The 17,575-nt window shown below is 44.3% G+C and overlaps 1 protein-coding gene across 8 annotated transcripts in view; it reads right to left on the bottom strand.

Annotated features, from left to right (window-relative positions):
- carm1 (coactivator-associated arginine methyltransferase 1) overlaps positions 1–17,575 on the bottom strand; it is a 182,646-nt gene that overhangs the window by 85,437 nt on the left and 79,634 nt on the right. For all 8 annotated transcript variants that reach the window (XR_015846698.1, XM_088317740.1, XM_088317741.1 and 5 more), the window contains exons 9-12: positions 14,909–14,994; positions 14,717–14,806; positions 14,431–14,568; positions 3,865–3,954 (exon numbers count right to left, since the gene is read on the bottom strand). Coding sequence is in view for 7 of the 8 variants with exons in the window: in XM_088317740.1 (XP_088173866.1) it covers positions 3,865–3,954; positions 14,431–14,568; positions 14,717–14,806; positions 14,909–14,994 (404 nt within the window). In the remaining variant the exon portion in view is untranslated. The remainder of the gene's footprint in view (positions 1–3,864; positions 3,955–14,430; positions 14,569–14,716; positions 14,807–14,908; positions 14,995–17,575) is intronic.

Here is a 17,575-nt window from a genome sequence, read left to right as displayed (position 1 = left end):
ATCACATTTCCATACTGATTCCTTCATTTCTACCCCTGTTTAATAAACACACATACACACACACGCACACCCCAAAATGCACGCGCGCGTGCTCAACGTAACACTCACCAGTTACAAGACACTGCAGACGACGACAATCTACGAAATCCAAACAAGGGGTAGCTTCCACATTGTTTAAATAAGTTTTTTTTTTTTTTTTCGCGAGTGTAAAGTGGTCAGGTGAGGTTATTTGGTTTAGCACACAACTCCAATTTTAGCCTCCATTTACTGGATCTCCATAAATTTTAAAGCTCATTTGTTCTTCAATCATTTAATGGGCACACTCCACCTTACCTCTCTGACCTCCTCCAGCGCTACACACCTGCTCGGTGACTTAGGTCAGCAGACCAGACAATGCGAGAGGTACCAAGGACTAAGTGGAGGTTCAGAGGGTATCAAGCCTTTTCGAATGATCTTCCGTTAAACGTTAGACAAGCCCACTCTCTGTCCATTTTTAAAATTCGTCTTGAAAAATGTGTCTTTTATTCTATGCATTTTGTGTTTTATCTCTTTTGTTTTTTAATGACAGATTTTTACTCTATGGCCGAGGAAGTATGCCACAATGGTTGGTTCAAAGTGCTCTATACATCGCGCTGAGTGGGTAATAGAAAGTATATACGTGTGGGGAAAGCTGGATAAAAGGGCAGCTGTTCTTCACTATGTCAAAGACTGTCTTATTATTGTTATTGCAAGCAAGAAACATGATAGGTTGCACTATACCAAGAGTGTTTTGTCTAAACCTGTGATGTTTCTTATTTGCAATAATGTGAATAACAAGACAGACTGCCCTTTTCTCCAGCTTTCTCCCGCACGTACATAGTGGTCTATTCTAACTGTCTCAAACCATCACGAAAAGGTGTATTCACAGAATTTATTCGGCACAGTCAATTTCGCGCACTGTGGTCTCAGACTTTGACTAGCAGGGTGTGCAAGCATGCACACTGACATGCCCTAAGAGGGATCAGTCCCGTTTCTGAGAGAATAGCATAGAGTCTATACACAAGGCGAGTCGCATTACAGGGTGCCTTGTCTGTTTTGGGGAAAATTTGGGACTTTAAAGTGCGCCTTATGGTTGTGAAAATATGGTACATTATAAACTACACAATACGTTGCATTGTCTGCACAAGCACACAACGGCTTTCTGCCGGCTGTCACCAGCAATCAAACAAACGTCATTTACAAAATTTCTCGCACAATGATGAAACATGAAACAAACGCTATGTATTCCATGCAGCATATGTAAAACATGCAATACACCAGTAATAAATATATGAATAAAATCATAACAAATTTGATGTTGATACATGCGTTCGTATTATAGGCACATATTTAGGCTCTTACTCTCTCTCTCTCACTGCACACAATTTAAAGCCTGAATGCTGTTTGTTTACAATTTTGAAAAGATGTACAAAATTATTAAAGATTTTTTTTTAAATTAAAGATGTTAAATCAGCTATAACTAATTTTAGCACAATAGTAAAGGTACATTTTTCGCACAAAATAAGGACTATTTCTCTGCTTGCTTTGCCAGTTAGCCACATTTTCAGTCGAAAGTTTAGTATTTATTTTGCCAACGCAAGACACACAAGAACTCACAACTGGCTACCCCCTTTTACTTGAAGACAGCATTACGTTATACAGTAATACCCCGCTACTACGCGGTTCACCTTTCGCGGCTTCAGTGCTTCGCGGGTCTAAAAAATATTCGGGGGCATTGTAGTTTCGCCGAGCGGCACGAGGGGGCGCTGGAGCGGTTAGACGGCCGGCGTGCGCCGAAGAGGAGAGTGGACGAAGAAGAGAGTGGACGAAGAAGAGCAAGTTCCCCCGGACACGATTGGTGGCGACGTTTCGCGCGGTTCGGACCGTACCAGAGTTCCGGCCGGCGTGCGTGGCAGTTAAGCCGTAGAGGAGCACCTTCCCCGGGCACGGGCGGTTCCAAGCGGCCCCTAAGTTTAACCAAATGGAAGCTCCGGAGGAGGAGGGCATGCTCGCATCACAGTAAGCCGAAGAGGAGCACCTTCCCCGGGCACGGGCGGTTCCAAGCGGCCCCTAAGTTCAACCGAATGGAAGCTCCGGAGGAGGAGCGCATGCTCGCGTCACAGTAAGCCGAATAGGAGCACCTCTTCCGCCCGGGCACGAGTTTAGCGTGAGGCTGTCACTTATGAATGAATAAATAAATAAATGAAGAATGCCACCTTTCATTTCACTGTCATGATCTGTGCCTGTCATGCCGCATGTGTTTTTGTTTTTTCAGCTGTGTGGGCGTTCCTCCAGCGATCGTCTCGCACCATGCCGTCACCTGCTGCGAGACGCGCTGATTACACTGACTATATTGTGATTATAATAAATATCTTTGTATCACCACCTTTTTCCCCGTGTCTGCGTTTGGAGAGTCCTGCTCAATCCTCCAGCTCTGCTGGAGGATCATGACATTCACAGGGCACACCGGACGGCGTACCAGCAGGTAAAGGTCGAAGTAATTAAATAAACACAAAAAGAAGTAATTGAATAAATATGAAAATAATGGCTGGGGAATAAAAAAATAAGTTTTAATAATAATTTTTTTTTGTTATAACATGAATTTCACTCTCTCTCTACCCATATATATATATATATATATATATATTTTTTTTTTAAGCATTTTTGAAGGTGCGCCACTACTTCGCACCTATATATATATGCAATGATATATATATATATATATATATATATATATATATATATATATATATATATAGGTGTGAAGTATATATAAGTATTTTATTTTAGTTTTTTTTTTTTTTTTTTTTGAAGGTGCGCCGCTACTTCGCGGATTTTCACTTTTCGCGGGTGGTCTCGGTCCCCATTAACCGCGATAACCGGGGTATTACTGTACTATACTAATGTTTCCTTGAATTTGTCAAACATTGATGGGTGGTGCTCGGCAGTGACTCTTATGGATCTGATTTTGCAAGAAAGACAGACTTCTTCCAAGCCACAGTCACCAAAACTTTCCATACAGACGACTTCATTTGTTGGGACGAGGGGAAAAGTTTAATAGGTTCACCTCCTTCAGACAACCTCAAGTATTATTATTGTTATTAATATTATTATTATTATCATTATTATATACACGTTATATATTACTTACTAGATCCACGATGATAATGTCCACAACACAACCAGTCGGGTTTGTGTACGCTTTCTTGCTCTTGTCCGCTTCAGCCTGTGCACTGTGCCTGGCACGGTATTTCTGATTTTGTGGAGGTGATTAAATGAGCTCAAATTTGATGTCAATAAATCCAAACTATTGTGCAGAACGGTATTTTACGTTCACAGGTTGAAATGGACAAAAGTAGAAATGTGCATTTGCTCGATCGGTCGTCGTCATAGACAACAGAATTGAACAACAGACACTGAAACTGGAAAAAAATAAACCAAGCTCCAAAAAGGAGCGTGCCAATTTGTCGTAAACCTCATCACAAAAGAGCCCCGTAAACCATTAGTCTTTTTAGTAGTTTAGTTTCTTTTTTAGTACTGATGTAATTTTTGCATTCAAACCTATGATATAAGTGACAATGTTAACGTCAATGAAGCGTCCGTTTAAAGTTATCCAATATGTATTATATCATGTATTATATTCTCAAACTGCAATGATGTTTAAGAGCCGTAGGGTGTCAAGTGATGAGTAAAAAAGTAACAACACTTCCCACTCATAGGTCATCAGTAGCATTTGCATGATTTCCCAAGAACTATGAGCTCTGGACACTCCGCAGCCATACAAACCGCCGTGTGTCACTGAATGGTATGTAACACAGTCTGTAATGTCTGTTGCTAAAAACTCACCTGAAAAAAGGGTTCTTTAAATCCAAGAGGTTGCTGGACTTTGATCCAGTCTGGTCCACCTGGGCAGCAATACTGATGTCATAACTTTGCCTGTGAGGAAAGATTTTTCACTTGATCACTTGATTAATAGGATGTAAGATGACATTGAATTTCTTGAATTTCAATAAAAGGTAAACAGAAGTTAAAGTGTTTGGTCCCAGTGGCCCTTGTAAGTGGTAAATGGTTTTTCAGTAGTATAGCCCTTTTCCACCTATTAAGGTATCCACAGTGTTTTCACATTGATCTACCTCCATAGGAGCAACTGGAGGTTCAGTATTTTGCTAAAAGATATTTTGACATGGACAAAATAACAGGGGCTCGAGCCCACAACCACTAGGTTGGGAAATGACCAACATGCCACTGAGCACCGAACAGCCCACCCTGTTCACCTGGGGGCCCTGGCATCTTATCTAAAGTCAACTGTCTTAAACTTACAGGTGGTGTGAAATGCACAATATGAATAAAGTTGTATTGTATTGTATTGAGTTTTAAATTGTACAGTGATTTTTATTTAGTAACTGGCAAAATGGTGCTATTGTATGAGGAACACTTGGTTGTCTTGGTGAAAAATTTAAATTTGTGTCAGCCAGTCCTCCCTAAAGAATCTCCAGTTGGACAAAAATTCTACTGCTCACCTCCTAACAGGTACTCATAGTTGGGAGCACAACTCCAATTTTGGCCTCCATTTACTGGATCTCCAAACATTTTAAAGCTCATTTGTTCTTCAATCATTGGATGGGCACCCCACCTTACCTCTCTGACCTCCTCCAGCGCTACACACCTGCTCGGTGACTTAGGTCAGCAGACCAGACGATGCTAGAGGTACCAAGGACTAAGTGGAGGTTCAGAGGGTATCAAGCCTTTTCGAATGATCTTCCGTTAAACGTTAGACAAGCCCACTCTCTGTCCATTTTTAAAATTCGTCTTGAAAAATGTGTCTTTTATTCTATGCATTTTGTGTTTTATCTCTTTTGTTTTTTAATGACAGATTTTTACTCTATGGCCGAGGAAGTATGCCACAATGGTTGGTTCAAAGTGCTCTATACATCGCGCTGAGTGGGTAATAGAAAGTATATACGTGTGGGGAAAGCTGGATAAAAGGGCAGCTGTTCTTCACTATGTCAAAGACTGTCTTATTATTGTTATTGCAAGCAAGAAACATGATAGGTTGCACTATACCAAGAGTGTTTTGTCTAAACCTGTGATGTTTCTTATTTGCAATAATGTGAATAACAAGACAGACTGCCCTTTTCTCCAGCTTTCTCCCGCACGTACATAGTGGTCTATTCTAACTGTCTCAAACCATCACGAAAAGGTGTATTCACAGAATTTATTCGTCACAGTCAATTTCACGCACTGTGGTCTCAGACTTTAACCAGCAGTGTGTGTAAGCATGCACACTGACATGCCCTAAGGGGGATCAGTCCCGTTGCTGAGAGAATAGCATAGAGCCTATTCACAAGGCGAGTCGCATTACAGGGTGCCTTGTCTGTTTTGGGGAAAATTTGGGACTTTAAAGTGTGCCTTATGGTTGTGAAAATATGGTACATTATAAACTACACAATACGTTGCATTGTCTGCACAAGCACACAACGGCTTTCTGCCGGCTTTCACCAGCAATCAAACAAACGTCATTTACAAAATTTCTCGCACAATGATGAAACATGAAACAAACGCTATGTATTCCATGCAGCATATGTAAAACATGCAATACACCAGTAATAAATATATAAATAAAATCATAAATTTGATGTTGATACATGTGTGCTTATATGCACATATTTAGGCTCTTACGCTCTCCCTCAACGCACATAATTTAAAGCCTGAATTCTGTTTGTTTACAATTTTGAAAAGATGTACAAAATTATGAAATTTTTTAAATGAAAGATGTTAAATCAGCTATAATTAATTTTAGCACAATAGTAAAGGTGCATTTTTCGCACAAAATAAGGACTCTACTACTCTGCTTGCTATGCCAGTTAGCCACATTTTCAGTCGAAAGTTTAGTATTTATTTTGCCAACGCGAGACACACAAGAACTCACAACTGGCTACCCCCTTTTACTAGAAGACAGCATTACGTTATACTATATTAATGGTTCCTTGAATTTGTCAAACATTGATGGGTGGTGCTTGGCAGTGACTCTTATGGATCTGATTTTGCAAGAAGGACAGCCTTCTTCCAAGCCACAGTCACCTAAACTTCCCATACAGACGACTTCATTTGTTGGGACGAGGGGAAAAGTTTAATGGGTTCACCTCCTTCAGCCAACCTCAAGTATTATTATTATTATTATTATTATTATTATCATTATTATTATCATTATTATTATCATTATTATTATTATCATTATTATTATCATCATCATCAGGGGTGCTCACTGCTCTCGTCATACCTATAAGTGTAACTCAGAAAAAATGCTCTGTGATGCAAACTACCATATTTTCCGGACCATAGGGCACGCTTTAAAGTCCTAAATCTTCCCCAAAACAAACGAGGCACCTTGTAAAGCGACGCACCCATTATATGGACTGAGCATCACTCTCGACCATCAACCCTTTTACTCATTGGGCTTTTCGGAGTGCATGTTAGCACACCCTGTTGGTCAAAGTCTGAGTCATCTATGCTTCGAATTGACTGTGACTAATACATGATGTGACTATGGTGTTTGGGTGATGGTGTAGGAGAAAGCTGGACAAAAGGGCAGCTGTCCACAATGTTGTAGTCTGTCTTATCATTTATGTTATTGCAAGCAAGAAACGTCCCAGGTTTAGACAACAGACTGCAAAAAGCCCAACGCACAACATGCACATCTCTCTAAACAGCCATGCACATCTCTCTAAACAGCCATGTGATTGGCTGAGTCTGAGTGGCTCCCAAGAAGCCATTGCTGTAATTGGCTAAGGCCGAGTGGCTCCCAAGAAGCCATTGCTATAATCTTTTTGTGTTATTTTTATTTCTTTTGGGTATATAGATGGCATGAGAGATTCATGTTTTGTGTTAATCTTATTTCTTTGTTTCATTGTTTGCTTGTATGCTGAGTTTTTTTTTGTTTTGATTTGAAACAGTGACTCTAAGGAGTGTGGTGACCAGTGAAGTCCCTCCCCTGACGTTGTCTAGTAGACGTATTGCTATGACACCTCTTATTGGTTAGAGTCAGTGTTATTGGCAGTGATTCCTTATAGTTTAAGGACATCTGTCATTGACTCGGGGTGATACCTCAGGCAGCGATCCCTTAAGGGATTGAATCCGGGTGAGCTGGCTACAGCTCGCGCTAGCTGTAGCCTTGTAGTGCGGCGCGCCTAGTATATGCATTAAATACGAAAATAGCACCCTCAACTGGTGTTGCGCCCTTTGATGCAGCATGTCTTATGGCCGTAAAAATACGGTAGTAGAGGTTAATAAGTTTGCCATGCTTTTTAGCCACCTTGAAAAGTATAATAAATCCCTCAAAGCAGGAAGCAGCAAATTGACTGCTACAGTGAAGGGAGAACTCATAAGAATAAGATGTCCTTGATGAGTCCCACAATGGGGAACTTTGCAGTGTTACAGCAGCGGCGGCGTAATGTAGCTGTTAATGTATAACATCAGCAGCAGACATTCAGAAAAAGCAAAACTATGTGAATATACACAGTATATACGTTGATACACAAATCCCCATGTTTATACACACTTACATCCCACAACATACACAAGTGAAAGGAAACACTCCTAATGTCTTTCCATAGTACAGAGGGGAAATAAATAAAAATGCTGCAATGATAAAAAATACTGCAATGATAAGAATACTGCAAAGGTAAACAAAATACAGCATTGGTCAATGTAAGTACACCATTGGCCGAAAGTACAGTAGTAGTGTGTATTGCAACCTTGGAATGCAGAATTGTACAAATGCCTGAACGTTTGTGGACTTGACCCAATGTTCTTGTTAAACAGTCTGACAGCAGCCGTCAGGAAGGTGCGGCGAAATCTCTCTTTCGCACAACGAGGGTGTAACAGTCTATCACTGAAGGAGCTGTGGAGTGCTCTTTATAGTGTCATTGAGTGGGTGGGCTGGGTTGTCCAGCATTGATGACAATTTCGCCGTCATTCTCCTGCCCCCCACTGAGTCCACAGAGTCCAGGGAGGACCCCAGGACAGAGCTGGCCGTCCTCAGCAGTTTGAACAGCCTCTTTTTGTCCCGTCCCGAGATGCCTTTTGTTTAGATGAACACCCAGGTACTTGTAAGTCGAGACCCTCTCACCATCTGTTCCCTGGATATTCACTGGTGCAGTTGGAGAGTGCCGACGCCTGCAGAAATCCACCAGCAGCTCTTTGGATTTCCCAGCGTTGATTCGGAGGCGATTCTGTTGACACCAGTCCACAAAACCCTGAGTAAGTTCTCTGTACTCCCGAACGTCTCCGTCAGTGATGCGGCCGACAAACGCAGCGTCATCAGAGAACTTCTGCAGGAATGGGGGAGGAGTTTTTTTTTCACAATGACGTTTTCTAAGTGCGTTTGTCTCATCTGCCAGTCTACCATCGCTTTGCCAAAGAAGGGAAATGTGAAGCCGCGTATGGATGCCGTGGCTCACAACTCTCCCCTCCAGTGCTCCCTCTTACTTTTTATTTATGTATGCTCGTTTAAATTAACACCATCTTTGGCACAATATCGATACACCGGCCAGGACATCGTGGGCATTGGTTATCGATACAAATTAACCGTCTCGGAAGAATTCTGCTTTGATCGCAAAATTCCTGAAAAACTAGTGAGACCGCCTGGCTCACCGTGGATTGTCATCGGGACCAGGAGGCGACGCAGACGACGGAGGGAGAGGAAGCAGAAGCGGGGCTGCAGCTCCGGTCTCCTACTGAAATTACGACAGCAGCCCCACAAGCAACCACTGCCAAGTCTCTACCTCACCAACGCCAGATCCGTAGTCCATAAAATAGACGATCTGAAATTACAAATCCTGGGAGACCGCTATGTTCGGGACAGTTTTGTGATCATCATAACGGAATCCTGGCTGCACTCCAAAGTTCCCGACGCTGGCATCCAGCTAGCTGGGCGCTCGCTTTATCGCGCAGAACGTACGAGAGACACAGGTAAGAGCAGGGGTGGGAGTCTCTGTGTTTATGTGCATGAGGACTGGTGCAGTAACAGGATGATCATTGAGAAGCACTCATTCCCCGACATCAAGTACATGTCCGTTAGACGTCGGCCTTATTTTCTCTAGAAGAAGCTAACAGTAGTGATCGTCACTGCTGTTTACATCCCTCCCAATGCTAACACGAGCACTGCGCTGTCGCTACTCGTGTGCGTCCTCAACAAACAAAAGCGGGCCCACCCTAATGGCGTTCATATAGTAGCGAGACACTTTAATAAGGCCAATTTTAAGACGGTACTCCCAAAGTTCCACCAGCATGTTAAGTGCCCAATGAGGGGAGACAATACTCTTGACCATGTGCACTCAAACATCAAGCACGGATACAGAGCCATCCCCCTCTCCCCCACGGCCAGTCAGACCACCTGTCCTTGCTGCTCACACCTGCGTATGCCCCTCTCAGACGCAGATTCAGACCCACCACAAAGACTGTGAAAACCTGGCATGAGACTTCGAGGGGAGAATTACAGGACTGCTTCCAAGACACAGACTGGGACCACTTTGATCATCAGGACCTTGACGTTTACACACAGTGTGTACTGGACTACATCAACTTCTGCATGGAAACTGTGTCCCTGAACAAGACGATTCGAACTTTCCTAAACATGAAACCCTGGATGTACAACCAGGTTCGCTAACTCCTCAAGGCCCGTGACACTGCCTTCAGGTCAGGTGACAGAGCTCTGGTTGTACAGAGCATCACCAGCTACCGAGGCGGTAGCATAACACCTGTGGACCAGAGTGCGTCGCTGGCAGAGGAACTAAACTGCTTCTTTGCTCGCTTTGACTCACCCCAACCGCCACACCCACCCACGCCATGCCTCAACATCCCCTCACTCACTTAAGAGAAACACGATGTGAGGCGTGCGCTCCTGGCAGTAAACCCCAGGAAAGCTACTGGAACCGACGGAATACCAGGCAAAGTCCTCAGAGCATGTGCCCACCAGCTATCACGTTTTTTGCAGGATCTTCAACCGCTCCCTGGCTAAGCAGTCATTCCCTCTTGCTTGAAAACTTCCACCATTATTCCTGTCCCCAAAAAGTCACCCACAATGCACCTGAATGACTACCGTCCTGTTACTCTCACACCAGTCACAATGAATTGCTTTGAGAAACTGGTTCTCCAGCACATCAGAGACTGCCTTCCTTCCACACTGGACCCCTACCAGTTTTCATACCGAGCTAACAGATCCACTGAAGATGCCATCGACACTGCTCTGCATGTTGTGTTGGGCCATCTGGAACAACAGCAGAGCTATGCCGGGATGCTCTTTGTGGACTACAGCTCGGCATTCAACACAATCATTCCAGACATCCTAATCACCAAACTGAACATTCTCGACCTCCCTGCCCTCACACACACCTGGATTAAGGACTTTCTGACCAACAGACCCAAACTGTGACACTCGGCCCCTACACGTCCTCCACCCGAACGCTGAGCACCGGTTCCCCTCAAGGATGCGTGCTGAGCCCTCTCCTATACACCCTCTATACCTATGACTGCAGCCCGGCCCACGGTAACAACACCATCGTCAAATTTGCTGACGATACGACTGGTCGGTCTGATCTCAAAAGGTGAGGAGAAAGAACGGCTTGGTGTGAGGACAATAAACTACAGCTCAACACTGCAAAAGCGAAGGAGATCGTCATCGACTTCAGGAGGAACAAGACTGTGCCACCCCCCTTCTACATCAAAGGCGTGTGTGTAGAGGGCCCACACATTCAACTTTATGGGAGTAGAGATCTCCGATAACCTCTCCTGGACACACAACACCACAACAGTGATAAAGAAGGTCCCCCAGCGTCTGCACTTCCTGAGGGTCCTCAGGAAATTCAACCTGGACAAGAAGCTGCGGCTGGCCTTCTGCCACTCGTCCATCGAGAGCCTGCTGACCTACTGTGTCTCTCTACCTATGGCAGACTGAGTGAGGCTCCAGAGAAGTCAAAACAGCGGAGAGGATTATTGGCTGCCCGTTCCCCTCCGTGTCGGACAGCTACACCACCCGGTGCCACAGCAGAGCTCTCAATATCATTAGACAATACTCACCCGGGCTCACACCTGTTCGACCTGTTGCCCTCTAGCAGGCGCTACAGGTGCATCAAAACAAAGACTAATTAGACTGAAAAACTGTTTCTTCCTGAGAGCCATCTCCATGCAGAAGAGCGAGATAATGTTTTTATTTATCCAATTTCAAATTTATTTTCCATTTAATTATTTAATATTTAATTAATCTAATTTATATATTTAATTAAATTATTGCTGTATTGCACTGGAGAGGGGAGCTCTCTAATCTCGTTGCACACTGAGTACAATGACAAAGGGCTTTCTGATTCTGATTCTGGTTGTCCGTGGCCTGAGATGGTCTTTAGGGCCCTCCAGACATCCCTGGCATTATTCATTCTGCAGCTGTTCCTCCATCCACATCCTGTAGGACTTTTTCCCCTCTCTGATCCTCCTTCTCAGCGGCCGTTGCATTCTTATCAGCTCCTCCTTGACGCCTGACACATAAGCCCTCCTTTTCTCCTTCAGGAGAGCTTTAATGTCCGGTGTTATCCAGTGTTTATTGTTGGAGAAACGTATTACTGTCCAGGTGGGTATGGTGTTCTCCATTTAGAAATTAATATAGTCTTTAATAGTGTCCGTTAGACCATTAATGTCCTCCCCGTGGGCCTCGCTGAATACTTCCCACACAGTTGTGTTGAAACAGTCCATTAAGGCCTCCTCGGCTTCTTCAGACCATCTCTGAACTGAGCGTGTCACAGCTGGCTGCCAGCGGACCAGAGGTTTATACACAGGCAGGAGAGTTGTGATCAGCTTTGCCCAGCGGGGGGAGGGACAGTGATGTGTACGCCTCTTTGGTGTTGGCATAGAAAAGGTCCAATATTTTATTGTCTCTGGTGTGGCAGGTGACATATAGCGTGAATGAAGGCAGAGAGGAGGAAGGAGAAGCATGATTGTCACCACAGATGAGGAGCAGGGCGTTTGGGTGCTGTGTTTGTAGCCTGCTCACAGTTGCAGTGAGGACGTCACAGGCTGACTCACTGTTAGCAGAGGGAGGTACGTACACCGCCACCGCGATCACATGACTGAACTAACTGAATATGTCCTGTAAGGCTTGCTTTCATGACAAGCCCTGCACTGTTCCAACCCGCAGTGCTCACAGGTGAATGTCTTCTCCTTCACCACAGCTCTTCATAATTGCTTCTAGATATCTCCTTCCTATACAATTACAAATTGTCTTGCTTGGACCATTTGATTTCACACCCCCACAGATCTATGATTTTCTAGATTGCCCTTTTGATCCCTGATATTGAAACCTGACTTTTTCATGAATTCTTCTTCCATCGTTGGTATGTCAAACCTTCTGCCACATTCCTCGAATTCACAAACCAGCTGATCATCCTTTGGTGTTGGACTTGTTTGATGGCCTCTTGCAACATCAAAACTATAGCAGATTCGTCTCTCTCATTATCTCCTTCAATTCTGTTCTTTACAAAGATGCTCCATTCTTGTCTGTACTTCATCTTTGTCCACTCGAAAGCTCCTTCCCTCAGGATTTGCTTCCAGTATAGAAGGACTTCCTTATTTTTCCAGGAAACTTTGAAATCTCACGCCAATATCTTTTTACAAAGAGCGAAAAGCTGATGGGTATCTTCCCCCTCTGAAGCCAAAAAAAGGACACCATCATTTCCGCCTCTCGACGTATCCTGTTGGTTTGTCCCTTTGGCAACCAGGTCCCTTTGCCACTTCCCCTTCCGCAGCTGCTTCTGTTTCTGTGTTCCCGCTTGGACCATGCAAGAGTTTTGGCAGGCTTGGGCAAAAAAAACAAACATTTCTTTCTGACTGGTGTGACTTTCATTTGCATTTGTTCAGTATTTGATAAGGACATGACTCTACATGTGAACAAAAATTTTGGTGAGAATCTATTCAGGTATTCGCACATCACGCAACCTTAATGGAACGGTCAGGCCTGCCAATGTGTTTAAACCAGCTCGCAAAATTATTTTCTAAAGTAACAGCAGCCCTTCTGTGAACTGTCACCATTATCGTAGGTAGAGGGATTTGTGTGTCCCACTGGTAATAAAGGCTGAGTTGTCTGTGGCTCTATGCCTCTTACAGGGACACCCATGGCAAACAGGTCTGAGGTGACGACGGCTCAAAAGACTCCTTAAGATGATTTTAGAATTTTAGACCTAGTTTTCCCTCGCACGGATGCGTGTCACCGGGCACTCCCTCTGAAGCCATGTCTGGAGGTGGGGCTCGCTGTCCTGTGGGAGGGGCCAAATGGTTTTTTCTGGCAATGAAGGAGCCCGTGCATATATGTATATATTAGGGCTGGGCGATATGGCCTAAAATCAATATCGCGATAAATTAAGCAATTTTACCTCGATTACGATAAATGCACGAAAATCTTTCGCCCGTGGACCAAAATCAAAATAAATGCAGGAAATGTATATTAACTATATTACATACATTTATATATATATATATATATATACACACACACACACATATATATATATAAAAACATATACACAGAGAATAGGTGCCAGGTCGACCCACAAATACCAAAAATATGTGCATTATTGGCAGCAATTTTTTTTAAGTTGTATACTTTGACTTGACCAGTCTGGCCCACTTGGTCATAGATTTTCCGCCATGTGCCCCCAAAGCTAAATAAAATTAGTTTAATACCCCTGGTTAAAACACACAGCCTAATCAATGAAGGACAATTACATATCAGTGGAGTGTTGATTTAAGGTGTTGGAGCAGTGATTCTCAACCGGTGTGGTGTGAAAGCTGAAAAGGTCTACAGCGGAAATTTTACAAATTTCACTTGCGTGGTGAGAAAATTATTCATAAATATTTATTCATAACAATGTATCTTTGTCCATTTCTTAGTGACAGACTAAATCTTATATTAGACGGCATAAAATACATGATAGACGTGTTGTTGGTGACAATTTTGTTTGGTAGTGGGCCATGAGGTTTTTCATACTTAAAATATGTGGCTTGGCTCAATAAAGGTTAGGAATCAATGGTTAGAGCACCTCAACAAAAATCTAATGATGAGTAAAATTACCTGAGTAGACTGAAACGCTAAGCCAGTGGTTTTCAAACTGAAACAGTGCTCGTAAGTTTGAACTTAGAAGACAACGCAAAAAAATAAAAAATCGTTGAGAGGACCACTTATCTCCAAAATCTTTTAAGTCTGGTCTATGAAGTATCGTATCTCAGGGCACAACGGAATTTAAGAAACACCATGGTGTATTTGGGCTGTGAACATAAAAAACCTGGCTGACAGACAATTATCAATTCAATATATCGCCACTGCGCAATTTCTGTTTAGTCGGTTCCCTTATTCAGAGACAACAATCCTACCTCTTGTTGGCGACTAGTAGTGCAGTGCCAGACAGCGTATCCCCAGCCTTAGTGAAGAGAGGAGACTGCAGCAAACAGCGTACCTGATACCAGTGAGTAAGAGGTTCTGTAGGTGCTGTAGACAGCCATACTGTCATACTGTCAAGAGAGAACAAGCAATGAGTTAGAATGAAGAAAAAAAAGAAAAAGTATGGGACACTTTTAAGGAAGCAATGGCTTGGGTGCACCAAAGACCTGCTAACTTAAGGGAGGCATTATTTGTCTAATGATCTACTGCATGACTTACACTGATCCCATAAATGCCACATCAAACCAGAAAGCCAGTCCATGTACAAGGCCTGAGTGCATCATATGGAACTTAAAGGGGATCTCTATCCTAAAAGACAAGGGAAAAGATAACAAAATACAGTTAAGGCATTTATTAAACTAATATCAATCCTGTCTTACATACACCTATAATGAATGTGTGAACACATACCTATAAAGATCCTCTTCTTTGGCCTCCAGAAAGTTGACTGTGTATTTTACAGACTTTGCCATCAGGATACGGATATCAAATGTGTCCTGTGGATGGAGATCTGAAATCATCTCACCAAGAAAAAGTAATCTCATATCTAAACTTTGCGACATACACTTCCCACCCGAAGTATTACAACCATGAGGCCGAATCCGAATGAAAACATTTGAGTTTGACATCAAAATATGAATATGAAATGAGAAGGATCTGATGCACAATAAAGATTGCACTATTCATTTTAATCTACCCATTTTTCACCTGAGCAAGTTTTGCAATGTATGACGTTTCGTTTACCCAGATAATATATACATTTGCATATATCTATACACACACGAGTGGCTGCCTTTTACAGTAGCCTCTGCTCACAATTTGAGCCTTTTTTGTGTGTTTTTACCTTTACCCTGTTATATTTATTTCACCTCTTCGTAGCAATGGACATATCTAACTTGTGGTGGTTTTATTGCTGCTGGGGGTTATTTCTTGCGCGACCGTGTCCGGAGACATAACCCGGAGCTACGGATCGATCGTGTACAAAAGAGATCAGCTGTTAGCACTCCGTGCTAACCCCGCGCCGGCTCCCGAAACGAGACCCGATATCCCCCGCGAGCTAAGGAGGAAGAGAAGGGGATGTTGTGCGGGGGCTAAACGCCAGGCAAGGAGGAGACGATACCACCCTGTCCTCCCGTCCTTTATGGGAAATGTTAGATCCCTTCCCAATAAAATGGGCGCGTTACCAGCGCTAACCCGGCACAAGAGGAATTTTGGGGACGCTAGCTTGCTGATGTTCACGGAGTCGTGGCTAACAGAGCTAACGCCGGACGCCGTCGTGCAATTGGACGGTTTCCAAATCCTTTGAGCGGACAGGACACTGGAGAGCGGTAAGAGGAAAGGAGGGGGGCTGGCTGTGTTTGTTAATGATAGATGGTGTAACCCGAGGCACATCACTATTGAGGAGCAACTTTGCAGCCGGGACATTGAGCTGATAGCTGTTAGCATGCGTCCGTGCTACTTACAGCGAGAATTCAGTTATGGGGTCGCGGTGGTGTACGTCGCCCGCTCTGCTAACAGTGAGAGAGCCTGTGACGTACTGACTGCAGCTGTGAGCAGGCTACAAACACAGCACCCAAATGCCCTGCTCCTTTTCTCTGGTGATTCAATCATGCTTCTCCTACCTCCTCTCTGCCTTCATTCACACAATATGCAACCTGCCACACCAGAGACAATAAAATATTGCACCTATTCTATGCCAACACGGAGGAGGCGTACACATCACTGTCCCACCCCCCGCTGTGCAAAACTGATCACAACTTGGTGGCTCTCCTGTACAAACCTCTGGTCCGCAGGCAGCCAGCTGTGACGACATCGACTACATGTCCGTTAAATGCCGGACCATATTTTCTCCCGAGGGAGCTAACAGTAGTGCTTGTTACTGCTGTTTACATCCCTCCTAATGTTAACACTAGCACAGCGCTATCGCTACTCACGTGCATCATCAATGAACAACAGCAGACTTTAATAAGGCCAATTTAAAGACTGTACCTCCCAAAGTTCCACCAGCATGACAAGTACCCAACAAGGGGAGACAACACTCTTGACCATGTGTACTCAAACATCCAGCACGGATACAGAGCCTTCCCACTCGCCCCCCTCGGCCAGTCAGACCACCTGTCCTTGCTGCTCACACCTGCGTACACCCCTCTCAGACGCAGATTCAGGCCCACCACAAAGACTGTGAAAACCTGGCGTGAGACCTCCATGAGGGAATTACAGGACTGCTTTCAAGACACCAACTGGGACCTCTTTGATCATCAGGACCTTGATGTTTACACACAATGTGTACTGGACTACATCAAGTTCTGCATGGAAACTGTGTCCCTGAAAGAGACCATACGGACCTTCCCAAACGCGAAACCCTGGATGTCCAGCCAGGTTCGCTCACTCCTCAAGGCCCGTGACACTGCCTTCAAGTCAGGTGACAGAGCCCTGTCCAGTGTGGCTCGTGTTGACCTGAAAAAAGGCATTAAGCTAGCCAAGACGGACTACAAGAGGAGGCTGGAGTCCCACCTTGCCAGCAACAGACCACAGGAGGTGTGGCAGGGTCTACAGAGCATCACCAACTACCGAGGCAGCACCATGACATCTGTAGACCCGAGTGCGTCGCTGGCAGAGGAGCTAAACTGCTTCTTTGCTCGCTTTGACGCACCCCAACCGTCACACCCCCGCACTCCATGCCTCAACTTCCTCTCACGCACCATAGAGGACCACGTGCACTCCTGGCTATTAACCCAAGGAAAGCTACTGGACCCGACGGAATACCAGATACCTCAGAGCATGTGCCCACCAACTATCACATGTTTTTTGCAGGATCTTCAACCGCTCCCTGGCTCAAGCAGTCATCCTCTCCTGCTTGAAAACTTCCACCATTATTCCTGTCCCCAAAAAGTCACCCGCAGTCCTCCTGAATGACTACCGTCCTGTTGCTCACACCAGTCATCGCTAAGTGCTTCGAGAGACTGGTTCTCCAGCACATCAGGGACTGCCTTCCTCCCACACTGGACCCCTACCAGTTTGCATACCGAGCAAACAGATCCACTGAGGACGCCATCGACACTGCTCTGCATGTTGTGC

This window comes from Idiotropiscis lumnitzeri, chromosome 15 (assembly GCF_059441095.1).
Source record: "Idiotropiscis lumnitzeri isolate Australia: NSW breed Sydney's pygmy pipehorse chromosome 15, RoL_Ilum_1.0, whole genome shotgun sequence".
NCBI lineage: Eukaryota > Metazoa > Chordata > Actinopteri > Syngnathiformes > Syngnathidae > Idiotropiscis > Idiotropiscis lumnitzeri.
The sequence above is the reverse complement of the archived record's forward strand: the minus strand, read 5'-3'. Positions and strand labels throughout refer to the sequence as shown.